Source organism: Neodiprion virginianus, chromosome 5 (genome assembly GCF_021901495.1).
Source record: "Neodiprion virginianus isolate iyNeoVirg1 chromosome 5, iyNeoVirg1.1, whole genome shotgun sequence".
NCBI classification, from domain to species: Eukaryota; Metazoa; Arthropoda; class Insecta; order Hymenoptera; family Diprionidae; genus Neodiprion; species Neodiprion virginianus.
In genome coordinates this window covers 10,468,255-10,495,785 of record NC_060881.1, presented here as the reverse complement: position 1 = coordinate 10,495,785, position 27,531 = coordinate 10,468,255, and the positions used below count along the sequence as shown (strand labels likewise).

Below are 27,531 nucleotides of genomic sequence, written 5' to 3'. Positions count from 1 at the left end.
CCATTATGAATACCAGGTCAACTGTGGAATCCAATACATAGTACAATTTACAAAGTTAATTACTTATTAAAAATATTATAAATATGAAGAAACCTTAGCTATTTACTAATTAATCGTTATTCACTAATTACTTCCTAACAGGAATATTAAGATGAACGCTTGCTATTAATAATAAAAATAACAGAAAAAATCCCTCCCACATTTAAACTTGAATTTTAATAGATTTACATTTGTTTATACAAATTTATAGCTTATCATCTTTCATTCCAAGGTTGAATCACTATTTGACTGGACTATATCGGTCCGACCTGGAAGCGTGTTCTAGAAATTCGTTCTTATCCTACGCGATAATAAAGAACAGTATATTGCAGAGATCTATTTAGCGCTTGATTCTCTCTCTCTATTTCACACGCTTCCGACCGCTTTAGCCGCGTATAGTTTATAAGCATCTGACCAATATCATGTGACGATAATTTATTCCAAAATTCCTGCCTTGAAAATTGTTTGTCACCAAATGATAATTTCTGCAGAAACATTGTTGAGTGTGCATGTTTATATTTGGGGAATTCCATGCAACCCCGACCAACGTCTGACCCTTGCCATTTCTGATTTTCTTCATAAAAATTTTTTTTAGCTGTCCCAACTGTGAAACAGTACCCTAAATTTTTTCAGAGTTTTAATTGAACTGTTCAATTATTCATAAATATTTAAAATTAGTTGGAAAAGGATCTGTTTTAAAATTATCAAAAATTCATGATGGGCCAATTTTCCACATTTTCTTTCAGCTCTTTAAATTTTTGTAGTCAGCTGGAAGATTGTTTGAATGGTCTGAAAATTTCTGGATCAGTTCCATTATCGAGCGATTTATTCCATTTTTTTTTTTTTTTTTTTTTTTCTTAGCACATTTAACTTTTTTCTATCAACATTATAATGAAACCGGTCTAGAAGTGTCCTAATTAAAAAATAGAAGTTTTGAGAATATTTTCGAAATTTTCAGTCCGTTTGAACAATGTTTTAGCTGATCAAAAAAGTTATGAGTCATCTTAAAAAAAAAAAAAAAATCGGTCCATCATGGGCCGGCCTTGAAATATTTGGAAAAGAAAAAACAGTTGAGCAGTTTTGCGAATTTAAGAAAAGGTCCTTTTCAAAACCACTCTCAATATTTAGAAGTAATTAATCGGTTGAATAAAAAATCTGAAAAAATTGAGGGTACTATTCCAGAGTTGGGACAATTGCAGAAAAAATTTTCAACAAAATCAATCATGGTGAGGGTCAGACGTCGGGAGCCAGTCAAATATTAGCTGATGCATTTTTTGCAAATTTTTGCATCCCACCCCTAGTGATAACCATTGATAACGTTTTCACGTTTTGCCCATTGCTGTTTTTCAACGTTAGCTAACGCACTTTCAAAAGACTTGGTAAATTCGACGCGTCCAGTTATTCTGAAGCAGTAAAATGGTAATTTTTGTATCGACGTTTCGGTAGATTAACGTCACCAACTTCAGCTTCATATTTTATCAATCTTAGATGATCACGAAAAGATTCTTGTTCAGAGAGCAAAGGCTTTGCAAACTGTACACTGAATCGGTACTGTTGCGAAAAAAAAATTTACCGCATAAGTTAAATAAAGTTAATTAAAAATGAAGTCAAAATAATCCGTTTTATTTGGAAAATGAATTGCCTGCTGACCCAGAGTCCTTATTAGATTCTTTGACGCAGAATGTCGAAATTCTAATAAAGCTAGATGAACCAGAATTGGAAGAACAAACCGATTTGCCTGCCGAATGCTACGATAATGAGCCAAGTACATGTAGGGCAATATTAACGCAAATACTGGTCTGTGAAGATTACTATCAGCAATATACTATATGTATAGTCGTCCATTGACAATTAACGAACGAAATATTGTCATCTGTGCAGCTGATTTTTGTAGTCATCTGTATAGTTGATACATTATTTTCGATCTAGTATATCTGATGACTCATGTTTTTATAATTTATTATGTAATTTTTTATATATTTTTTTTTTGTTTTTACAAGATAAATCATGTAATACATTACACGTCAATTTTATTCAACACATTACATAATTTAGTATATGTTCATTTTCAGTAGCGCAGCCCCCACCAATTGCAATTGCCCCGTGCGCAACGGCTAATAGCATATGCTCATACGCATGGTAAAGTTGCGAGCGGGAGTCCATAGAATCGTAGAAAAGCGACGCTGAACTTCGTCTATTCAACATTCGGCTCTGTTAGCGGTTAGACCTGATGTTGCTACTCTAATATCGGATATTTCTCATATTAGCTCCGATTAGTTATATTCCTTCCGCCGTTGTTTGTCTCTGATTTTATCGTCTAATCGCACGAGTTTGATTAAATCAAGTCCCGCTTCTTATACTAAATTTATGCTAATCAATACGTATCGTCGTACTGTGATTTGCTCTGTCTACTTCTGCTTCGGTTAGTTTGTACTCGTCAATTAAGGTAAGTCTTCTATTTTGGTTGCGTCTAACGCAACGGAGGGATCGGATTATTGCTTTTTATCACATTTTTTCGTAATATCACATTGGCCACAATTAACTATTTACGTAAATTCGAAAATTTGGTGATTTCGATTCCTGGCTCCGTCGTTAATTTTTCGAAATCACCAAATTTTCGAATTTACATTCTTCAACAATTTTCTTCTCGTGATTAATGATATGCGCATCCTCGTATCATTTAATAGACGGCTTTGCCCGTCTTACGTGGATTATCATTAGAAGTAGGAATTCAAATGTAAACATATCATCTGCGCAATACATTCTTTAACGGTGCTTGAAGAGACGAAATTCTTAGTACATTAACTATTTACTACTGACTCATCACACCTGCTACTTGTTTCGCTTGATCCCTCACGGAAAATATTCTCAACTTGGGTGTAAATTCGTATCGTCAATCTTTTACTTATGGAAATTCAGCATTATCTGTAAGTTGGGGGTACAAATTGACACCCAAGTTGAGGGTTTCTTCCGTGAAGTATCTCTGTCGCATAAATGTAACACTTGCTAACTGATCGTAGTTTAATTAGCTTTTTATTAATTAGTATGTTTTTTTACACTTCATTCTGTCTTATTATAGTGGTGTTTTATAAAACTCAATAGCCGCGTGATTAATTTTTCGTCGGTGCAGCATGTATTTTATTCATTTACTGACTTTGATATGTCTGTTTATTTATTTATTTATTTATTTATTTATTTATTTATTTATTTATTTATTTATTTATTTATTTATTTATTTATTTATTTATTTATTTATTTATTTTATTCTGGTACACAAATTCTATAGAGATGCATAAGCATCTGTACATAGAACCAGAAAAATACATCTAGTATAAAACATACACATTATAAGAACAAAAAATACAAAAAAAATAATTTATTACTTATTGTCTATATTGCATAGCAAAGTGAAAAGTACCAAATTACACTCAAAAGTACACAGTTATTAAAATAAAGACTAGCAATTAGAGGAAACAATCCAACATTTTATTTTTTTCCTTAAGGTTTTTGCTTACACGCTAGTGACTTTAGATTGTTAGGTAACAGATTATAATACTTAATTGCCATATAGTATGCATTTTTAGTGCTAATCGTCTTATTAATTTTTGGTAGTGTTAGGAGATTAGATCTAGTTTGCAGATGTAATTGTCTATCAATTAATAGATTTTTACATTCATTATTATAATACATTATTGCACTAACAATAAAAGATTCATTAATATTAAGAGGAGCAGTGACATATTGAGTTACAATATTTTTTTTTTTTTTTTATTAATAAGAACGCAATGTATACCCGTCCAGTTATCAACGTCCTATCAATTTTCGTAGTCTGTTGAATCCTACCAACTATGCAATAAATTTGTACAGCACTTCAGCTACAACCAGAAAAGCCAAAATTAATAATACTCTGACAGAGTAAACAGTGGACGCAAATCGTTGACTTAGTCTTATTTGCTAAGCCCTCGTTTCTGCATTTAATTACCTCCGAAATACTGAGTCTTCTGTATTGAAATGATTAAAACTAAACTGATATGCATAACTTCAAAGTCAGAAACGAGTAAAAACGATGAATAATCTCAATTTAGACGCATGTATTTATTTAAAATAGTAACTTTAGTGTCTTCAATACGACTCCTGTTTTACGACAATGGATAATATTTTGATGGTTCATCTGATGACATAAAACAGACTGAGACCGTCACAAATGTTTCGACGAGTGATATGAATAAATATTTTAACATTATTTTTTCAACCATCAATAATTCTTGTAGTATACGTGGTTTACGAGTTTTCGTGGAAAACATATTATTACTGCGCGTGAACAGAGCGCGTCGTAAATAAAAGGCCGTTAAGGGGGGGGGGGGGGGGGGGGTAAGGTTTTGCACTTTCGAAAATTCGAATTTTTTTTTTATCTTATCTTATTGTTAAACATTTCAAGAATATATTCCCAAAATCTTAAGTCGATCTAAGCAAAACTCTTGAAGTTATTTTCTACTTAGTCTCCTGCCCTTTAACACTATAGCTCTGACAGCAGGTATACAGCTTATTCACTTCTATCGTTCTGGTCCATTATCCTGTTTCGAGAATATTTTATTTATTAAAGACAGGTAAGTAAAGCCATAAAGACATATTTTATATTTGTATGCATACTATACACTGTACAATATTTTAAAACGAGAGACGAGCGTCAGTTTGTCGTTGTACGTTCGATCGTGCGCTTGTGATTTTTTCTCAAAATTACTTTTTCAAAGTCCGTGTTTACTGCCATTTGAAAACTGCCTGACCGATTCATTTCAAACTTGGTACACATTTTCTACATATGAAATATCTCCTCCCAACGTTTAGTTAATTTTTTTTTTTTTACATCAAGGGAGTTTCCCACCCACAAAATATCAGAATTTTTCGTGAAAAATAGCAGTTTACACTTTAGATGGCCACCAAAAATTTTTGAATGAAAAAAAAATAATCAAAGAACATTGAGGGGAGGATTTGATGATACTTTGACTAAATTTTAATGGTTTTTGATATCAGATAATTTCCGACCGAGATATAGTGAACACCGCAAATTGTTTTTTTTCTGAGACGTTCTGGGACAAGTCACCGGCTTGTTTTTCAATATTTCCGCATAAAAAAATTACAGAATATTGTTATGTACAGTTTTGACGCTGAAATTAAAGCTGGAAAAACTAGTTGGATTTACCGGCTCGATAAAGAGTCACTTGTGGCAATTTTGGTCGAAGTGAATGCTGTGTTCAGTCCCACGACATCGATTGATCTGCTACGACGCGATTTGGCCGAAATTTTCCGATCGCTAGTTCGACAATATAAAGAATTGCCCCCAAAAATTAACGCACGTGCTACGATGACTTCGGCACTCACGACGATCGATGCATTCAAAGAAGGTACAAGTTGGTCGGCCTACAAAGAACAATTGGATTGTTTCTTCCTTGTTAACGACATTGTTAACGAAAAAAAAGTGCCTCTTCTCATAAAAAAATTATCTCCGGGTGTTTACAAAATTTTGAAAACCTTATGTACTCCAAAATCTTCACTGGAAAAGACATACGAACAGTTAGCAAATCTCCTCTCGGAGCATTTCCAACCGAGTAAAGGGGAAGCGGTGGAACGCTATACATTTCGCCAGCGTAAACATGAGTCAGGGGAAAATGTACAGCAGTACGCCACAGAGCTGCGTCGGTTAGCGACAAAATGTAACTTTGCGGATGCCGAAAGTCAAATAAAAGACCAACTCGTGCTAGGCATAACAAACAACAATATTCGATCGGATATTTTAAAGAAAGAGACGTTACCAAGCCTGACGGAGATCGTGAGAATGGCCACCGCTATCGAGTTGGGGAAAACTCGAGCAACTCAAGTAGGGGCGACGGAGGAGATCAAAACGAGCGTTTTTGCTCTACGCAATATTTGGGCTGCGGTATCGAGGCGAGGTGACAACCCGTCAACAAAGAGCTCGCACGACTCCATGTCCCGCAGAGACGGGTAAGCAACGAGACAATACACAGCCTTGACAACAACACCGGGTGGACGGTAGCTGTTATTGTTGTGGTAAAGCCGGACACAATAGAGCGAGTTGTACTCTACGTCTGAAATATTGTAGCGAATGTGGGAATCAGGGTCATATATTTAGAATGTGTCCAAGAAACCGAAATCGTTATAGACGCCCATCGTGCGACGGTAATTCACACCAGAATGCAAATGCTGTAGAAACTGAAAGGGACGCGGAATCTGATTGCGGGGATGATCTTGAGTTAAATTTTAGCTTGGTGGATGAGGTCGAGGAGGACGAAGAGTACGGAGTTTTCTCAGCCGGTGAGGTTGACGGAAAGAACAGTGTTGAACCGTGCTTTGTTGACTTATGGGTAAATGAAAAAAAATTAAAAATGGAAGTAGTCGCCGGGTCGGCGATTTACGCTTTTTCGTTGAAAGTTAAAGGTAAATTGTTTCCGACTTTGGCGTTATCTGTAACCAAAAGAAAATTTAAAGCGAGCGACGGACGTAGAGTTTATCCAGCGGGAATTCTGAATGTTATGGTAGACTTTCGGGATAAAAAAAATTTTCTTGCTGTACGTATACGACGGGGCGGATCACCCACTCCTAGGCCGTGACTGGTTAGCAGCTTTCCAACTTTGGCCGCCCAGTTTTGTAGATAAGAATGAGCGAATTGACGAGTGTAAACAGATTGTTGATCAGGAACTTCAAGGGCAATTTTCAAAAATTTGTGAGAAGTACCGCGTAATTTTCGAGCCGGGCACTGGTCTCTTCACGAAGGGACATTTAGATCTGAAAATCAAACCGGAGAGCGTATCGAAATGCCTAAAAGCTCGACCAGTCCCCTTAGCACTGAAACCTTTGGTGGAAAACGAGATTTTACGTCTGGTGACGGCTGATATCCTCAGACCGGTAGAATAGAGTAATTTGGCAACACCTATAGTACCTGTGCTCAAGGGGGACCGATCGGTGCGTATATGTGGGGATTTTAAGGTAACTTTGAACCCCGTACTCGAAGTTGATCATTTCCCAATGCCACGGATCGAACAGCTATTTGCTGTGTTGCAAGGCTGCACTGTGTTCAGCAAAATCAATTTGAAAGATCCGTACCAACAAGTTCCTCTGACGGCTCAAGCCCAAGAGTTGGTAATCGCTATTCCACACATGGGACTTTTCAAATATACGCGTTTTCCCTACGGAGTATCGACCGGCCCAGGTTCTTTCCAGAGAATCCTTTCTTAGTTATTCACAGGTATCCCGGGGATAGAAACGTTCTTACATGATATCATCATCGGTGCACCGACGGTAGAAACAGAATTAGAACGATTGGCGGCCGTTTTCAAAACATTAGCAAACCCTGGTTTTAAAGTCAAGAAGAGCAAATGCTCGTTTTTTGAAAAGGAGATTACGTATTTGGGGTTTCGCATAGATGAAGGAGGCATTCGTACGATACCAGACAAAGTGGATGCGATTAACAACGCACCCATACCGGCGGACGTAACGCAATCAAGATCATTTCTAGGAGCAGTCAACTATTTTGCAAAATTCATTCCGAACTGCGCACAAGAATTAAAACCACTTTATTCGTGTTTAAAAAAAGAGAACTTCGTATGGAGTCAGAAATTTACGAATGCATTCGATCAAATCAAACAAGATCTGGTACAGCCAAAATTGCTCGTACATTTTAACGCTCAGTTGCCAATTTTCTTAGTTTGCGATGCGTCTAAATATGCGGTAGGTGCCATGATCGGTCACGTCAGGCCGGATAACGAAGAGCGACCAATCGCATTCGCAAGCAAGACGTTAACCAAGGTGCAAATGAATTATCATCATCTGGATAAAGAAGCGCGTGCAATAATCTTCGGCATCACTAAATTCTATGAATACTTATTCGGTCATGAATTCATCCTAAGAACGGATAGTAAACCATTGGTCCGCATTTTTGGGCCACTCGCTACGATACCGATCATGGCAACAGCCAGGTTGCAACGTTGGGCGATTTTCTTGTCTGCGTTCAATTATAAAATTGAATATATTCCGGGAAAACAAAACATGGTAGCCGACTGTTTGAGCAGATTGCCTGACAGCACGAAAAGCGATGAAAAGGAACATCTGTCAGGTGACGGCGCATATATTTTTTTTTTTTGAATTTCGTGACGAAAGAGTGTACGACGATTGATTGGAAGAATGTTCAAAGCGAGAAGATGAATGACACGATATTATGCAAGGTGAAACGTATGATATTTGACGGTTTCCCACCGACGATGGGCGAAAACGATGAGTTAAAACCGTATTTCGTAAGGCAAGATGCGTTAGACATCGAAGCCGGTTGTGTACTGTGGGGTCATAGGGTGATAATACCTCACAAACTACGTGCAGCGGTTTTGTACGAGTTGCACGCGAGTCATTTCAAGATCACGAAGCTGAAAGCCATGGCCAGATCTTTTGTGTGGTGGCCAAAAATTGATAGCGATTTGGAAAATGTGGTAAAGGAGTGTGAGCAATGTCTAACAACACGTAAAGAGCCAGCCAAAACTGCTTTAACGCCATGGGTTTGGCCTACTACTCCGTGGAATCGAATCCATGCCGATTTCCTCGGACCCTTTTTTAATCACACTATCCTTGTGGTGATTGACAGTCATTCCAAGTGGCCTAAGGCATTCCTCATGGGTTCGATAACAGCGGAAAAGACAATACTGATACTCGAGTCGCTTTTCATCCGTTACGGTTTCCCCGTGCAACTCGTTACGGATAATGGACCGACTTTTGATAGCGAAAATTTTAAACGACTTTTGAAAAGTTGTGGGATGAAACATACTCTCACTCCACCCTATCACCCCGCAACCAACGGCGCAGCCGAGAACTTTGTCAATACGTTCAAAATTGAGGTTAAAAGCATTGTAAACTCGGGAAAAACATTCGACGAGGCAGTAATATTGTTCCTTATCGATTATCGATCAACGCCTCACAGCCAGTGTTGGGCAAAATTGTAATAAAAAATTAACAATTACAAATCACTCAGGATAATTTTTAATGACATCGAATTCCATTGAAATTATTTTCAGTAATAATAATTGAATCGGAGTTCAGTGAAATTACTTTTGATAATTGGAATTGACTCAGAGTCCATCGAAATTATTTCCAGTAATTGTAATTGAATTGGATTTCATTAAAATTACATTGAGTAATTTGAATTTAATCAAAGTTTATCAAAATTACTTTCAGTGATTGGAATTTAATCAGAAATCATTTCAATTATCCTCAGTGATTGTAATTAAATCAGACATTATTAAAATTCTTTTGAGTAATTGTAAACCACACGATGTGGTCCAATTGAATTTTTTTCTCTAACGTTATTCCTGTGAAATAATAACAAATAGACAAATAAATTTACTCCGTTTTTGGAGTATTCAAATGGTGTGATCGGAACGAGTCTTTTACAGTCAATATGTGAATGGGCTATGGTTACCAAAGTTTTTTGGGTAGCTGATCGAGGATTTCACATCACTTTGAAAAATTAATTTGTTTAAATAATTTGCTTGACCAGTCAATGTGAATATGTAAGCTCCATGAAGTTCCCGATGTTTTCGGAATTTGACATTATGTTGAGAATTCGACATTACGTTTCCAAAGGTAATTTGTTTAAATAAATTATGAAAAACAATTGAAATTTGAAAAAAAAACATAATCATTTCCATTAATTGTAATGGATAACAGAAAAATTACAATTGTTCCAAGTAATTGTAATTAATAGCAAAAAAATTACAATTTTTTCAAGTAATTTTAATTGACAACAAAAAAATTACAATTATTTCGAGTAATTGTAGTTGATAATCATAAAATTACAATTGTTTATACTAACTGTAATTGGTAAATCAAAATTTATAATTATTTCCCGCAATTGTAATTAGTTACTAAATATTACAGTTATTCACAGTAATTGTAATTTACGGGTAATGAAATGACGAAAGTAATTTCTGCTGCCCAATTCTGCTCACAGCACATCGAACGAGACACCGTCTCATCTGTTTTTAGGACGAGAGTTGCGTACGAGATGTTCGTTACTACAGCCACCGGCAACCAATGTCAGGGCTTGGACCAAACAAAATGACCAAATTCAAGATCGTCAACCGAGCCTCGAAACAGCTTTCTCGGTGGGAGAGAGAGTGATGATTCGGGATTACCGTAAGGCGAAACCGAAGTGGATTGCGGCCAGAGTGACCAGAATTTTAACCCCATTCGTGACGTATGAATGCCAGGTTGCAGATAGCGGCATCAGCTGTAAACGATACGTTGCGCGTCGATCAAATGATTAAAGGAGTCCCCAGTAACGCCGGATCGCAGCCGGGCGAAAAACAAGATAATACGTATCATACAGGCCGCGTCGATCGGCATGGTTGGCTGTCAAACATAATACACCGTGAGTGCGTGGGTGATATGTGTAGGCGATGTATGAACATTGTGAACATTACATGTTTTTTGTTGTTTTTATTTTGTATCAACTATCGTAATTCTCTTTGGCTCCCCGATACCTGCGTTGAAAAATATCTTCGATCAGGAGAGGGAGAGTGTAGTATACGTGGTATACGAGTTTTCGTGGAAAATATATTATTACTATTATCCGATATTATGATTGTACATCGCGCTAGCGACTGAGAGAGGGGCAGTTGAAGACGAGCGCGTGAACAGAGCGCGTCGTAAATGAATTTTTATTGAAGAAACAATTAGTATAAATAATGTTATCCCAGTGGGGTATTGTCAAGTCACATTTGGAGAATACTCTGTGAAATTTTCGTGAAAAAATATAAAGATTTGAGCCAGTGGCAGCAACTCTTGTCCGGCGCCTCGGAAAAAAAGCCTTTTGCGGTGGACATCAGAGCTCAAGACTGGATTATGTAAAACACAAAAGCCAAAGCGATTCATTCAGTTTATAAGTTTATCTAGGTAACCCTGTCGAGAAAAAATTTTTTTTCCATTTTTGGATTTGTGGTGGCATTCTAAAGTCAAAAACCCGATTTTCTATCAAAGACCCAACATTTCAGCCCCCATAAAAAATACTTAAAATTAAAAAAAAAAAAGAAACTCGACAGGGTTATCTCGCTAAATATGTGTAGAAAAAGTGTGTAAAAAATCAAATCGATCGGTTCAGTAGATTTTGAGTGACAGTCTCCACCGACTTTTAAAAAGCAAGTTGTGGGAAAATCGATTTATCCTGCCGCGCAAGTGCTGAAAATTCCATTTGAGGCACTCATACCAAAAATGCTGTAATACCGTCAACTTTTCTCGGATCGACTTGAAATTTTGACAGAATATTCCTGAAATATCGTACTTTCACCTCAAAATTTTTTAAAAAATCATAAAAATTAAATACCCTCCCCCCCCCCCTCCCAAATATAATCGTGTCTCTCGTTTCTATCCTCCCAGAATATTACAGTTCTGTTTTTACATCTGTGTGAATTTTTTTATTTACCGTAGCTCTTTACCTACAGTTATTGTTAGTGATATCTCAACCGATTTAAATGCGGGCTGATTTAAAATGATTCACAAACTTAAATATTCTATTCCTAAATTTTACTGTTAATTATCATCATTCAACGAAGTACAACGATTACCTTGTAATATAAATAATGTTGGAGACATTATTTAACAATCTTTTTACTCTACCTAATCAATTCATCACATCACAAAAATGCGACATCCTCTAATAATCGGTAAGTAAAAGAATCATCTAGCTTGCAGTCCACTGGTTTATAATTACGCAATTCTGATACAACCATTGGCATTAGGGTTTAAAATTACTACTTCATCGCTAAAACTGAATCACTTACAGCTATTCTTTCACTCCCCAAATTAGAAATAGAAAAAATTCACTGATTCCCAGCTATAGGTATACCATTGTAAAAACACCAGTAGACACACGCCGACGATTCAGTGACTTTTTACTAATCTTCTAATGATTTTCTGTACATATACACTAGGGTGGTTGAAAAAAAAAATTTTTTGTTCTTACCCCCACAAATGTTAGGGTTTGTTAGAAATAAGATCATCCCTGTCTAGCTCAACCTTAACAGGTCGCTGTTTTGTTGATTGCGAGCTAGAAAACTCATCTTTCGGGAGGATCTTTTTTCTGTCAACACCACCATTTGAGAAGGATAGGAGTGAAATTTTTTTCTATTTTTTCTTCATCTACCCTAATATTCACTGATGTTTCCCAACGGTATTCTTGTCATCGATTCATATTTAGGAAGCAGGATTAGATGAACTTATAATTTTTGAGTTCTGTTCAAATCAGGACTGTTAGCGGAAATACATTCCGCCATAATTTCGGGAATATAATTATCCTACGACTTAGCTGAAAAGTTACCAATACAGAGAAGACCGCCCCCCTAAGCCGCTAATTATTTTTTATGGCTTTTGAGCACCAGGCACAAGTTGTTTTAATCTATGTCGAGCCAATTCATCATTGTGATGTCATAATTAAAAAAAAAAAAACGTGAGAATGAGAGTTTTACTTAAAATAAAATCTTGGGTTAGAGAAAAGGGGACAGCAACCGAGTATGGAAGTGAAGAAACGGCACTGTTATTGGCAATGAGAGTAGTTCTATTGAGAGAGTGCACCGTTCGTGTAAATTAATCTTATGTCGTAAGTAACTGATAGTAAGTCTAATTAAAAACATATATTTCACACAATACAGTACTTTCAATGCAATGAAATCATCGAAAAAATAATGAATAATTCAGTGCAGGTTTAAGTATTATGTCATACATACTCGGCACTTCTACCGAAAGGTTATGAGAGACCCATAGTATGTTATTTTCAACTCCAAAGTTGCCGGATGTTTCGTATCTACGATATTTTGAGGCCTCGATTCTGTTCTTCCACCCATTACCATTTTTACATATTCATGATCGTTCAACTGTTGAAAAAATCGGAATTATTTTCGAATCAAACAGGGAGCTTGAAATTCAAGTGTCAAATTATCAAGACATTGAGACAATTCATTCTTCATCGAAAAAAAGTACAAGTATTCTGAAATTATTTGAAACATCACAAGAAATTTTAAATCACCTCAAATTTGAAAACATCACGAAGATTTCACTTACATCAAATTACACGAAAAAATGTGAGTAATGGGAAAAAAATTGTCATGTTTTATCGGATAGAGTACCGGGAACACCTGTCACGCTAGCAAGGTAAACCATTTTTATTTGCGTACGAATATCTGATGGAGCGCCTAATCATATGTTAACCGGATATAGCGCTCCAGAATAGAAATCAAATATTGTAACCAGTCGTTTCAGGTTGTTTTGGTAGTACATTCAGTCGTAATGTATTTGCAACGAAAATTGGAAATGGAATTGGCCGGAAATATTTCCAAGTTATGTCACATTGCCGTCAACCGAAAAGTATGCTAACGAAACAGAATTTGTCGTATCTTACGGACGGAAATTATTTTGCAGACGGAATTCTAACCCCTTAGAGTGTAGCCATTTATAAAGTCTTTGCAATGAAATTTTTTTATAATGAAATGAAATACTTCCAATGTGTTAGAACAGACCTAAAGCATATAGAAGCAGATCTTGCCTGGGAAGAATCAGTTTAAGAATACCAATCAGGGTCACGTTATGAGGATATTTGATCTGAAAAATATATTTCTGAAATGAAACCTCGTTATTATGTCATGATGACAGCAATGAAAATTAGAAGCGTCAATGCAATTACAGTCCGTTTTCACTGAACTAAAAAATATATCTCTAGACGATAATAGTTATTTATGCTACATGTGGGATAAGTAGCAAATAATCGAACAGTCGTGTTGTTGCGACATGAGCAGCGTAAGGTTTATGGGGCATTCGCATGAAGACGAGTGTGGTAGATGTCGCTACGAGCCACCAGGCGAGTTGCGACAACCACACGAGTCTTCATATGAATGTCTCGTAAACCTTACAGCGAATGTCGTAATCGCGACTGTCATATTTGCTACTCATCCCACACGTAGAATACAATATTTTTTATAAAAACTGAACTGAAAGTCGAATTTGAGAGTAATATAATAATTTTAAAAATAATTTTTTCAATTATTTTAAATTTTAATTTTATTGCATAAAAATTATAGTTTTATACAGTATAAATATCTTTTTTATTTATTAGTCAAATTTCAATATTATATTTCATATTAGATTTTTAATTTGAATAGCAAATTATTTATCATGGAAATGAAATGATACATTTGAACAATTGTTTAAAGTAAGAATAATGTTTTTACCCGGAAATTTAATATTAGATGATAAATCAACTCTTTCATTAATAGTGGAATTATTGTTGATTTGTGATAATGGTTGATTTGTATCAACAAATTCAGTTGAGTTAGGTTTTACCTTTTTTAATGGACGTATTTCTAAGTTTTCGTTTTCTTCATAGCCATGACTTTGGTTACTTTGTTCTTGGATACTAGTAGTTATATCAGTTAATGATGTAGAAGTACTTGGACATTCCGCAACATTGATAGTTATGTTTTGTCCGATTTTTTTCACCAATCCTTTGTTTATTTTTAATTGAGTCTTCTATGTATCCTTCTGCTACTTTGTTTGATTGCCACCCTCCGTGTCTTTTTATTGTCGTTAGGTCAGCTCCAGAATCAGCAAGAAGAGTCGTAGATGTTCGGCGGAAACTGTGGCCCGTGTATAGTTCTGGTTCTCATAGATTTAAAAAAGATGCTATTTCTTTAGGCATGCTTCCAAATTTGTTTATACCGATTGGTTGTCTTGTACATTTACCTTTTTGAATGTTTAAGAAAAACTTAGTATACTTGCAGTTTGTAGGCCGACAGTTTATGTATTTTTTTAAGATGGTACAAAATTTATCTGTTATTGTGAAAGAACGTGTTTTATGTGTTTTAGTGTCTGGCAAAGTTACTAAGATCAAAGAATTTTCATATTCTTGGACATTACTAATGTCTACATTCCATAGTTCTTCTCGTCTACAAGCGCCATTTATACCAAAGATCATTATAACCTGAAAAAAAATTCATTTTAGTATATTTTGTAGTTAATATAATTAATTAATAAATTATATAGACATTACAGTTTTTACCTTTTGATCTGATCGTTCGGTATCGGGTGCAGTATTCAAGAAATTTGAAACATCTTGACGTGAAAACTTTGGCTTTTTTAGGTTTAAATCCAACGTTGAGTTTTTTTAATAAAGCAATAAGTTTATGATATGTTTCAATGTTAATATTCTGATTAATCATCAGTTTTTTTTTAGCATTGAATATTGTGGCGAGAGAGATGATGGCTTTAAAATTTGATGATGAATCATTAAAATAAGCTAATAAAACATTTTCGGAGAATGAAGTTGTATTTTTTTCAGTTCTCCAAGACATCAATTTGTCGTAAGCATTCGTGTATTTTTTTGTTCTTCATTTTTTATTAAAGTTTGATTGTAATTTTGTATTAACGCTATACTGCATATTTCCGCTTTTCTACGAGTTCCACGGCCCGTAAATATACGAATTTGGAGTCTAAAAAATCAACTCCAGGGTCTTTTTTTAGAGAATTTAATGCCTTGCCATAATGTGCTTGGAAAATTTTTTCAATTCAAACGGTTCAATAGTTACAGCATTTTAAATGAAATTTTTTTTTTTTTGTGTGTTATTTAAATGGGAAATTTCAAGTGGCCAGCGACACCTTTTAAAATTGAGCTAAAAATTTTTCCGAATGAGAGAATTTTTTTCTCAATAAATAGGTCCTTTTAAGACCATAGATTCGATAGGTTAGTTTTTTTGGCTCACCCTGATGCACATGATTTGTCACTGTACGAAAATGATTTTTGCAATCGATGATCATTTGGAATAAATAGTACGATACCATTTTCAGCTACGGGAAAAGTAATAACTATATTCTTTGTTTTTGATACAGTGAAAGAATTCTTGGCGATAAAACGCCATGGCGATAGAAATTCCACGATGTATAGAAACCACGATATCAGCTCCACTGTTACAATGGAGTTTCGAGGGCCTTCGAACAGCTTTATCCGTCGGGTCAATGGTTGGGTTTATGGCATTTTTAGAACTTCTGATAATGTTCATGCGACCAGACATCGTCGATAGGGACAACAGAGTACACGTTGTGCCTCCGGAAGACATGCTTAGCACTTATGACTTTGTGATAATTGGTGGCGGATCTGCAGGCGGTGTACTTGCCAACAGATTAACAGAGAATGCAGACTGGAATGTTTTGCTACTGGAAGCTGGCAACGACGAAGGGGGCATATCTGAGATACCCGCGATGTTCCTTAATATTCAACGTACTTACATGGACTGGGCGTTCAAGACTGAACCTTCAACTAACTATTGCAAAGGCATGATTAACAATCAGTGCAGTTGGCCCAGAGGCAAGGCACTTGGTGGTAGCAGTGCTATCAATTATATGCTATATGTACGGGCAAACCGTAAGGATTACGACATATGGCGAGACCTGGGCAATCCAGGATGGGGATACGATGATATTTTGCCATATTTTATAAAAGCAGAGAACATCTCGATTTCCGATCTTCGTGAATCACCTTATCACGGAACCAAGGGCTATCTCACCGTGGAAACTTACAAATACAAGCATCCGATTGGAAGTTATTTCATGAAGGCCATTCAGGAAATGGGTTACGACGAAGTGGATTCCAACGGAGAGACGCAAACTGGAGCTGCCTATCCACAAGGCACTCTTCAAAATGGCCTCAGATGCAGCGTGGCGAAAGCTTACCTTCGCTCCATATCTAATCGATCAAATCTTCACATCAGCACAAATTCAATGGTTCATAAGATTTTGATAAATGAAACGACGAAAAAAGCTTACGGCGTCGAGTTTGTTCGAGAGAACGTAAGGTACACCGTTCGTGCTAAGAATGAGGTGATACTATCTGCGGGTAGTGTACAATCACCTCAGCTACTTATGCTCTCAGGAATTGGTCCCAAAAAGGATCTAGAGGAGATTGGAATCCGCGTTATTCTCGATAGCCCTGGAGTTGGGCAAAATCTTCAGGACCATGTCGCACTCGGCGGACTTACCTACTTGATTGATCCACCATATAATCTGTCAACATCGACATTTTCAGCTGCAGAACAGTTCTTGATCCAACGTGAAGGTCCACTGTACGATGCTTCACTGTCCGAAGTGCTGGCATTTATAAATACAAGGTAACTGCATTGATAATTACTTGGCAAGAATATATTTTAATGGCAAGTAGACTTTTACATCGCATACAGTAGATTTCACGTACACAAGTTAAATCGGTTTAAGTCCAAAATCTGTAAGATTTGTGACTAGACAATGAACCAAGCGTCTTGCTGAAGATTTTCTTTTCATAGCAATTGATATAGATATACGCGAAAAAAGCTTTCGTATCAACCTCGCACGTGCACAATGCCTTAACCACGTATAGATCTGTGCTATTTTATCAGTTGATGCTTTCAGGTATGCGAACAGTTCCGAGGATTATCCAGATATCCAATTGTACTTCGGATCAACGGCTGATAATTTGAATAAAGCAGGTATTGAGCACGGTTTCGGTGTGAGAACAGACTTCTACGACAGTTTGAATGCAGATATCATCGGTAATGATTCATACGGTGTAATACCATTGTTATTGCGCCCAAAGAGCAGAGGTTACATCAAACTGAGAAATAGTAATATTACAAGCCCTCCGATTATAGTTCCAAATTACTTCGATGACCCACATGATTTGGATGTTTTGGTAAGTTAATAATCTTCAGTGGTAGAGGGTCTAGTTCCGTGCTGTATATTAAATTTGAGAAAGAAAGTAAAATTTTTCTCTTCATTTGCATCATTTCCAAAGATTTGGTATTCACCGAAAGAGCTTCGATTGTAAAGTAAAAATCTCACTTCAGGGTAAGAGCTGATGTTACTCATTTTCGGGCCACGTGTTGACGAAAAAATTATCCATTTCTTTATTCACAGTAGCATGGATTAAGTTTCGTTTTGTCGAAATTTTCTCGTTGCGGGAAAAAAAATAAATCCCCCCTGTAAAATTGATATGCAAACTGAGGGTGAAGTTTTAATACTCTAACCGAAAATATATTTATACGTTTTGATACGTATTGATCGATATCGCGTATTACAGGCAGAAGGAGCCGTTGTTGTCTACAATTTTAGCCAGACTCCGACTATGAAGAAACTTAACGCCACAGCTAATCCCAATTTGATTTCCGACTGTGCGCACTTAAATTTTCCATCTCACGACTATTGGCGCTGCTACTCACGATTCTATTCGCTGACGATTTACCATCCAACTTCAACTTGTAAAATGGGCCCTGATGACGATGGAATGGCCGTAGTTGATCCCCGCCTGCGAGTCCGCGGGGTGGAAGGTCTTCGAGTAGTGGACGCTTCAATAATGCCAAACATAGTATCTGGCAATACCAACGCTCCAGTAATTATGATCGCAGAAAAGGCAGCGGATCTCATTAAGGAAGATTGGTGTGTTTATCCACGTGCACGGAACCAATCTGCCGATTCCGACGCAAATGGCAACTCCACAAGTAATGTTTTTCTGTCATCTATACAATTTCGGTATTTCATATTTGCTTATTGTGTGTATGCTTATTTTGAAAACTCATTCTACATTTAACTCAGAATACAAGAAAAGAGTTCTACAATAGGAGCTAAGCAATAACTAATCACTCGATACATGGCGAACTGCAATATATTTTTTTAATTATACGTATATTGAGCTCGTCGCGATTGTCATTATTCGAAAAGTGACGACGGTTTTTGACAAGTAATTAAATTTCTGGTTCGGCGAGTGTCAGAAATGTTCACCGATTGTTGAGCTAATTATACACTTCCGGATGTGGATGGCCGATTTAAGGCCATCCGTGTCGCCTGCTATACAGGTTAAATGAATGGTGGCAAACGACGTTAGCAGCCTTGTATCAGTCAGAATCTACCTCGGTAGGTGTACATGTGAGCTTTTATTTATAGTACAAAGAACTGTGAGCTAGTATTTAGATTTTGTGAAATATAGAAGTGTAAATAATTGTTTTTGCCTATATTCTGATTAATGTGGGGGTCCAAAACATATGTCAATAAGGGGACGGTGAAGAATTTGAGTCTATTGTCAACATAAAAGAAAAAATATGAAATAAATGGACAGGCTTACAAAAAAAAAAAAAATTAAGAGTACGATAATAAATATGACATTGACTATAAATGGAAAAAATTAAATATCAATAAAACATTATTGAAATATAAATAACATGAATAAAACGTGAGTTAAAAATAGATAAAATTTAAATAAAATATAAATAAAATGTAGATGAAATATAACTAAAATATAAATAACATTTAAAAACTCTTTAAATCCTGTCCATTGTTCTAACGATTAAAATTACACATTCATTCCAAACATTCACAAATAAATTAAGATAAAATACGCCGGAATTCACACTGGGATATAAAATTGTCTATAGTGATAATGTAAAAAGTTGGTCAGTCATAAATATATTAAAAATCACTTATCCCTTGATTTAATACTCGGCAGCAGCTCCGTCGTGTAATTGTCCGTATGATTTTGCGAATCTTTCGATAAAATTTGGAATCTACGGTCTTAAGTTTTCTTCGCGGCGATTCCGTAATGCGAAGAAGTTTGTAAAAATTGTTGATTCCTTGGATCTCGTGACTTAGTTTGGTTTTTTATTTTTGACTTACACGATAAGATTCGTACGACTATTTACTGGCGATGTCGATGTGTTAATTTAATTTGAATTATCGTTTACAATGATTAAACAATCACTACGGGGAATTATAAACCGTTTGGTTGGGTGTCTTCCCGTAGACTCTCTCAAATTCTGAGCCGTTTCTCCCGCCTGACGCCTAAATCGAGATGGTTGTGCTAAGCAACATTTCGCGGGCACTTTTGAATTTATAATATCGTCACAGAAGGTTTATTTCAAGTTTGAAAATTAGCAAATTCGTGGTTGGAATAAAATAAAGATACATATTTCAGGGTGTGAAACTACTGTTTCTTTATTGGAATGGATTCCCATCTAGTGTATTTCCCGTGCAATAGCGTGAACTTGTGTGAACATATTTTGCTCCGCTTTGAAGTTGGGAATCTTACTTTTACTCTCAACTTTACCCGCGAGGAGGGGGGAGGGTCCAATGGGGATAAAATCTTGAGATTTCATTTAGAAAAAACACAAGGAAGGCAGTTTACAAAATTTGAGAAATTCCTACATATAATAAAATTACTGATTGTTTTCCTCTTCTACATTTACATAATCATTGATAGTTACGTCCTTACAGTAATAACACGTTGAATTGAAAAACTAGAAACTAGGAATGTACGATTAATCGACGGCCTTGATTTATCGTTCTTATCGTATTATCGTTACCACAAGCAAATTAATCGTCGATTTGGGCATTCTGTTAGCTTCGTTGCAGCCATTTTCTTTCAAAAAAAGTATGAAATTACCAAAACTCATCAATGCAGTCTGGCAGCTCACTGTGTGTGTGAGCCGATTCACGAACCTTAGGCTAGCTTTTCGGGATGAAAATTTCGATTCGCCTGCATTTGGATATATTTTATTGCATGCTAAGATATGAAAATCTTTCAATTTTTAAAACTCTAGAAACTTCAAAATCATCAAGAAACCTTCCAAAATGTGTACTTTTACACACATCGCTCTTCAAGTAAACAAACGTTAGAATTCAAGAAAATAGTACATTATGTAACAAGGGAATAAAGACGGAGATTATTCCCGCATGTGGGTTTACTGCCCGAGCGAACCAAGAGATTTGTCGACTTGTATTCCTGTGTTTCATATAATATTTGATTTCTGACTCAACTCCGGCCACATTATTAACTTGAAAATAGGCACTCCATATATCTTTCGCAATATTGGGTTTAAAATTGAGAACGTAGATTAATCATGAGAAAATCTATTTTTAAAAATGCATACGATTAATATATGGGTGCAGGTCGGCTGGAGCTGGAGGGAGAGGGCGGATCCAGGGCTGCAGGCAATGGTGGGGGTGTAGGAGGCAAAGCCCCCACCAAAGGTGTTGGGGGGGGGGGGGGCAGAGCCCCCTCCACTTGAGAAAAAAATACATATATTCGATATGTCATTAAATAGAAAAAATAGGCCATTGAACGTCGCACAATCATCTTATATCAATGTGTATTCTCATATTTAAATCCTTCTTTAAACCAAGGAATGTGATAAATTTCAACTTCACTCATGGAAAGGTTACGAGGTTACTGAGTATTTTAAAAATTTTAGATTTAAACTCATTATAATTCTTTTATTTGTACGTAAGTGTGATCATTTTATGAGTTTGGCAGGTAGAATATTATTGAGATTTTATAACAATACGTATGGCCAGTTTTACCAACTTTTTGAACCTTCATCACTACTCTTTTTTCGCCGAAGGCGAACTGTCGACGCTAAATAAAAAAAAAAGTAGAAGAAAATCAAAAAATAATTTGAGGCTATGTTTCCCGCAAATCTCATTTTACTGAAAAGTTAAGAGGGAATAATATGCTACTTTCGTCCCACTTTTCAGGTCAAAAAATTCAACATTATGGTTCATTCGGGATGAAAAACATTTTTCCTAGCACTTATTTCTGAGGATATTTTACCTCAGAACAGATTTCATATTTAGAAAGACCAGAATTTCTTACACAAAAGACACATGCGGATATATTTCTAGCCAACGACAGGAAGTGCAAAAACTTGTAAATAGTAATGACAGTGATCAACGAGTTTCGTGTAAACAGTAAGGTCTAGAGATCTTAAATTTTAAGTATTTTTATCACCCAGTCTGTGTACGCTATAATTTTTCAAAATTGCATACATCCAAATCGATTTTTTTTCTTGCAAAGCTGTGCGAAGGTTCGTGGATCGACCAATTTAATACAACTGCTTGAGGGTTTTGCGAAACTGCCGGTTCTCTGCCTTTGGAGCGAAACCTCTAGTAAAAGTGCAAGAAGTTACACGAAAGTTTTTTAGAGCAATCTTCGCGTCACTCAAATTAACGTGATTTCTAGTCACTTGACCCTGGCCCTGGAAGGTCTAAGCGCCACAGGATATCAGGTCCAAAGAGCACCTTTTTTACGCTCCTTGCTATTACCGTTGCGTGATTCCGTGATTCAATGCCAAGGCTTCTAATTACGTTTCTGCATCTTCATTACCGTCACAATCGCCCCAAATGCTTGTTTCAAACTTTACATGCAGATGACATCCGGCCAAACAATTTATCGCATTAGAATAAGTGGAACCGCTCAGTTGGTTTAATACCGATTTCCCACAAAATACATTTGGTATTCCCATCGGAAATAGTTTACCTTCCGTTACAGCGAAGTAATGTGTAGGCTAATCCACTAGTAACCTATATTTCCACTTGTAATTCGACCGTCGATACGGTGCTGATATCACTGATCTCTGTATTGACTGGATAGTGAACTGGCGCCGCTGAGTGGACCTAATTGATCAGCGCCATTTGCAATTTTTACGGGTCCGTTTCAAAAGCAGTTCAAATCTGAAACCAGCTAGATGGCGGCGGAAAATAAAATAGAAGTGAGCAAGTTAATGAATTGCGATGAACGGTAAAGCCTAGTGCCTGAAACTAGGAAAAAGGTTAGCAAATTAATAAAAATAGTGAAATACTCGTATTGTGGAAAATGTTGTAGCCGCAAGAGAACAAATCACAGGTTAGCTTTTGCCCTTGCTTAAAATTGTTACTAAGTTGTCAAACAGCCTATTTGTAAGTAATGAACCTCTTTGTGCCGATTTATTTTTTGTTTTCCACTGTTTTATAATGTATTTGATCACTGATACTGATAAATTTACACCGTATGTGTTACTGAAATAAAACAATTCAATTGATGCTGAAAATATAAAATAAAAGCTTAAAGGTCAGAAATAATATTTTCATCGTCCATAACCAATATCCTTTTTTTCATTAGAATTCTATTTAAATCGGCCGGTTTTAATCCCGAAATACCGGCCTTTTAAAAAAATACGCGTTTTTTTGTTATATGTACAGTCGAACTACTGTAGAGGTAACCACATACTGAATAAAGTTTTCAAATTTACTTAAAACATTTGGTCAACGTGTGAATAAACTAAGCTTTGAACCGTGTATCCGATCAAATTTCCCGCTTCTAAAGAGCCCCAAACTTGTCCTTTACGCCGACCCCCCGGCCCTTCATCCGCCTTCTAATGGTTCCAGGCTGTAACATGTAGACAGGGTACCCGTCCACTATCTAGTCTATTTGGCGATCAGTGGCTGGTATTTTCAGTAACGCTATCATTTGCCACCATTAAACCACGCTTTGTGGCGGGAATATAAGTTCCCGTTAAGTGCCATGCATAGTATACATTTTGCTGTATCGAACCACGTTGCAGCTCATTTCCGTGGGTATATGAGAACTTCCACCCGGTTGTTTCTAAGTTGCGGAAATTCCATGAATGTATTTTTTACATCTGGATACCAACAACAAGCGAAAAGACCGAAATTACGGGTAATTACGTATTAACTATTCAAATGCGACATATTTCTTGTCTCGTAGTCATTCATTATATATGTATATGTATAATGACCGGTGCACGTAATAAACGGTCAGTACAGGATTCTCTCGTACATTTGTCATGCATCATAAATAACAGCACGACCGCAATTTGACCTAACTATGTAACGTAGGTACAAGCCTTGGATGTAACGTATTAAATACAAGCTTGACGAACGGTCATAAATGTTTCTGTCGGCATTTTACACCAAATTTAACTAGCTACGAAATATTAATATAATCATGTATATGACAATGTATTATGTTTTTGACTGAAAGCAACATAATTTTCAGCATCTCGAAGTACTCGCTTCTGTGTTCAAATGTCGTACTAATGACCGATTTTACGGGGGTGCCTCGAGCGATTTTGACGTTAACGTTATATATACAGGGTGTCTCATTTTAATTAATCCAATATAATAAAGAAATAGCATGGATTCTACGAAATCACAATTGTACATTCTGGATATCATGCCATTTCTTTATTTCTACTTCAAGTGAGAATGAATTGTAGTGTTTTTATTCAGAATTGCGTATAGAATGGGGTTGTTTTCTCTTTTTCGCGTTTGAGATACGTGGACTGCGATATTTGGAGATATATGCAAAATATCGCAATCGACTAGAGAACACCCTTAGTTCAGACAAGTATGTAACTTAGGGTGATCCCTACTTAGGGTGTTGATGATTTTTTTTCAGACCACGCCACAAATCAACTATAAATAATTCAAAAACAATTTCCTAATTCTTTCAGATTTTTATATCAATTCTAACCCGTGCCTGTAAATGGATGGATATCACCATTTAAAATACACTTGTTTCAGATACATTCTCAGCATATATTTTATTGTAAGAGTGACGATGTTCGAATCAATCTGTAATTGCGAAGATTTAGTGAGTATTAGTGCTACTGTCTGAGAAAAAATTCACATCACCATACCAACCAATCTCGACGAATTGCACACCCTAGAAATTTGACTTTTTCTCTTTATTTATAAGAAATGCAATTGTCTATATTACCTGGTATGATGATGTAAATTTTTTCTCAGATAGTAGCACTCATGCTCACAGAACCTCACATTCATGGATTTTTTCGAACACTATTACTCTCACAGTAAAATATATACTAACAACGTGTCCGAAACACGTGTATTTTAAACTGGGAAATCCTTCCTCTTACAGGCACGGGTTACAGTTGATATAAAAATCTGAAAAAAATTGTGAATTGGTTTTCAATTATTTATAGTTGATTTGGTGGGGTGATCCGGAATAAATTCGTCAACATTCTAAATGAGGACCACCCTAATGTAACTGTGGAACGATTTTTCGATATCACTGGACGAAGCAGTGAGAACCAAACTCACGACCCATTCTTGCGAGGCGGATATATAGTGCTTGGCTTTATTTTCACATTTGACAGCAAAGATTGGCAACTCGTATTTGCGCTCTACTTTCTACCCACCTAAGTCTAAAAATACGTACTTGGCGCATTTTTTTACATTGATAATGTATTTGCCATGTATACAAATTTCCATTTTAGATAGCTGGTTTGTGAATTCCATGTGACATAGTATAGTATAGTAAATGCATTGTAAATTTCATGTTCTTTTTTACAGCATAGTTCTCGACAGCGGCCACCGGAATACGGGTACAGCTTGTCTATTCGATTTAGTCTTAGCCTAGCGCACAGAAAGAAAAGTGATGTAAAAAATAAATCCCTACCTACAAAAATCAATATTTGCTGCTTATTTAAACGTATACCGCATAAATCGAAAAGTCAAATATGTATTTTTTAGCACGGTATTGATAATTTCAAATAACCCATTCATAATTTCTCATTTCACTTACGACTAAACGGAATAGAGAAGCTGTATCTAGTTTGGCGTGCCGGACCCTACCTGCCTTGACTGAGGGACCGAGGTATTTAAAACCGAGTGGAACATAGTCAAGACCTCTGCAGGGACCGCCAGACGTTACTACAGCGAAGCGAGATACCGGCCGAGCAACTCTAACATCGCAAGGTTCATTCTTACCAACTGTTGCATAAGATTTTAGTTTGCGAGATATTGAATGAAATAAGAAACTTTCAAATATTCTCATGTATTTAAATGTATAATATTTGCAAAATCAGACAGATTTTTCATTCAGAATTGAACGTGATTAGTAAAACTCTGATAACTTGTCAGTTGATCAAGTAGGGATCGCTCGGAACTTTCAAGGCAATCATTTTATCTTCGCTCAACCGGTATGTCGCTCGACAAAGATAAAACTGAACTTCAATTCTGGTACGAGGTGGCAGCATATGGTTAGAAAGTGAAAAACTCAATAAATGCGATAAGTGTCGTTCACGATGATTTCTGTTGTACTGCCAGTTGAGCTGCAGTACTGAACTGGATTTGTTCGAGAAATAAAAATGGATGAAACGCTTAATTTATTTCTCAATATAGAAATTAATTCTTATCGCAGATGCTAAATGACTATACTATAATAAAAACACTCAATTATGCATGCTATAAAAATTCTGAAATTGCGTTGATATATATTTTGTCAAAATTATCTTCTTCAAACCTAAGACTAGATTAATAAATTTTTCAACACATTCTCTACTAATCGTCTAATTGTAAGGTTGGGTGTTTTTTCAACTATTCAGTTATTTGCGACGAATTGCAAACTGATAACAAGTATATTTCCTTTAACCATTATCAAAAAGTGAGGATTCTGTAGAGAAAAAAACAGCTCGATATTTTTCATGATATTCAAATCTTACAGTTTTATTGTCGATGTGACAAAGAATCGTATGTACGTCAAATTCAGCTCAATTGACATGAACGCTATGGCACACCAATTGTATTTCTTTCTTTTTTCTTATTAATATCTACAAATAGTATTGCGGAGAATCTCTCCTCATAACTCACCTGCCTGGTCACGAATATCATCTAAATTTTTCTCTGTTAAATATAATTATATGTGATCTTATCATTTTAAATTTACGCAGTTGTATCGATCATAGCAGCAGCTGTTTAATTGATGTATCTAAAATTTTTACCGCTATATGTTTCTTAAAATAAATCAATTCTTTACCTGCAAAATTTACGTTGCAACTATTCTTCTACTATTTTGAATTTACACGGAATAATTTTCTCACACAAAATATTTTTCACGTATTTAACAACGTCACAAAATGCCAAATTAGCATGTGAGTCTTGACATTAACAGTGCAATTTTAATTAGTATTTCCTGTTTCACAAAGTACAAAATACATTCGTACTGAATATTTTTTATTTCCAAATGTACAAAATAAATTTGTACTTATGTTATTATTTTGTATTTCGCAAAGTATGAAGTACATCAGGTCTCGGATATTTATTGTGAGTATTTTAAGTAGAAATATACTTGGAGGCTGCTCATCTATGCATAGAACTTATTTTGTGTGAAATGCTTTCGTGCGATATAATTTCAGGTGGTATCGTTTTGTGCATTTTTTGTAGTATTATTCTTGATGATATAATTTTTTATAGTACAATTTGGTCTGGTGCAATTCTTTGTGGCACAATTATGTGCATTATAATTTCCCGTACAATCGAGCGTGTAGTAACGACGCACTTTCAAAAAGTTGGCTTTACTTAACTTGAAGAATTTATTGAACACAAAGTCTCACGCACTTTCTCCTTGTAGTACATATTTGAATTAACATCAGATAGGATAAAGTTCGTTGTGAAGTTTGAACACGCGGCCCTTCGATGCATAAATACATGCGTTGTCAGTCTTGTCACACGGCCGATCTATTCAATTTGCCTAAGAATCACATACATCGATGTTTATATCACGGCAATGATGACTGCCGTCCGCAGTTTGCATCGTGCAAATAATTCCGTGCAAATTAAAAGCGAACTTTATCT

General features: G+C 36.0%; 1 protein-coding gene across 7 annotated transcripts; it reads left to right on the top strand.

Moving 5' to 3' along the window:
- Window positions 1-2,250: 2,250 nt before the first annotated feature.
- LOC124304982 (glucose dehydrogenase [FAD, quinone]-like) lies at window positions 2,251-26,721 on the top strand. 7 transcript variants are annotated; one of them, XM_046763854.1, is made up of 5 exons: window positions 2,251-2,485; window positions 15,970-17,243; window positions 17,521-17,800; window positions 18,188-18,605; window positions 21,046-21,201. In XM_046763854.1, exons 2-5 carry the CDS (start codon window positions 15,997-15,999, stop codon window positions 21,162-21,164), a joined length of 2,064 nt encoding a protein of 687 aa, XP_046619810.1. In that variant the 5' UTR covers window positions 2,251-2,485; window positions 15,970-15,996; the 3' UTR covers window positions 21,165-21,201. The 7 variants fall into 7 exon arrangements, with proteins under 7 accessions (XP_046619810.1, XP_046619814.1, XP_046619809.1 ...); XM_046763858.1 differs by lacking the exons at window positions 2,251-2,485; window positions 21,046-21,201 and adding exons at window positions 10,712-10,943; window positions 22,526-23,862; XM_046763853.1 differs by lacking the exon at window positions 2,251-2,485 and adding an exon at window positions 10,712-10,943.
- The last annotated feature ends 810 nt before the right edge of the window (window positions 26,722-27,531 follow it).

Excerpts from the sequence above, each read along its gene's own strand:
- LOC124304982 (XM_046763854.1), top strand. The coding sequence starts at position 15,997 with ATGGCGATAGAAATTCCACGATGTATAGAAACCACGATATCAGCTCCA. Across the intron at positions 17,244-17,520 it reads CTGGCATTTATAAATACAAG|GTATGCGAACAGTTCCGAGG; the intron begins GTAACTGCATTG and ends TGATGCTTTCAG. Across the intron at positions 17,801-18,187 it reads CACATGATTTGGATGTTTTG|GCAGAAGGAGCCGTTGTTGT; the intron begins GTAAGTTAATAA and ends CGCGTATTACAG.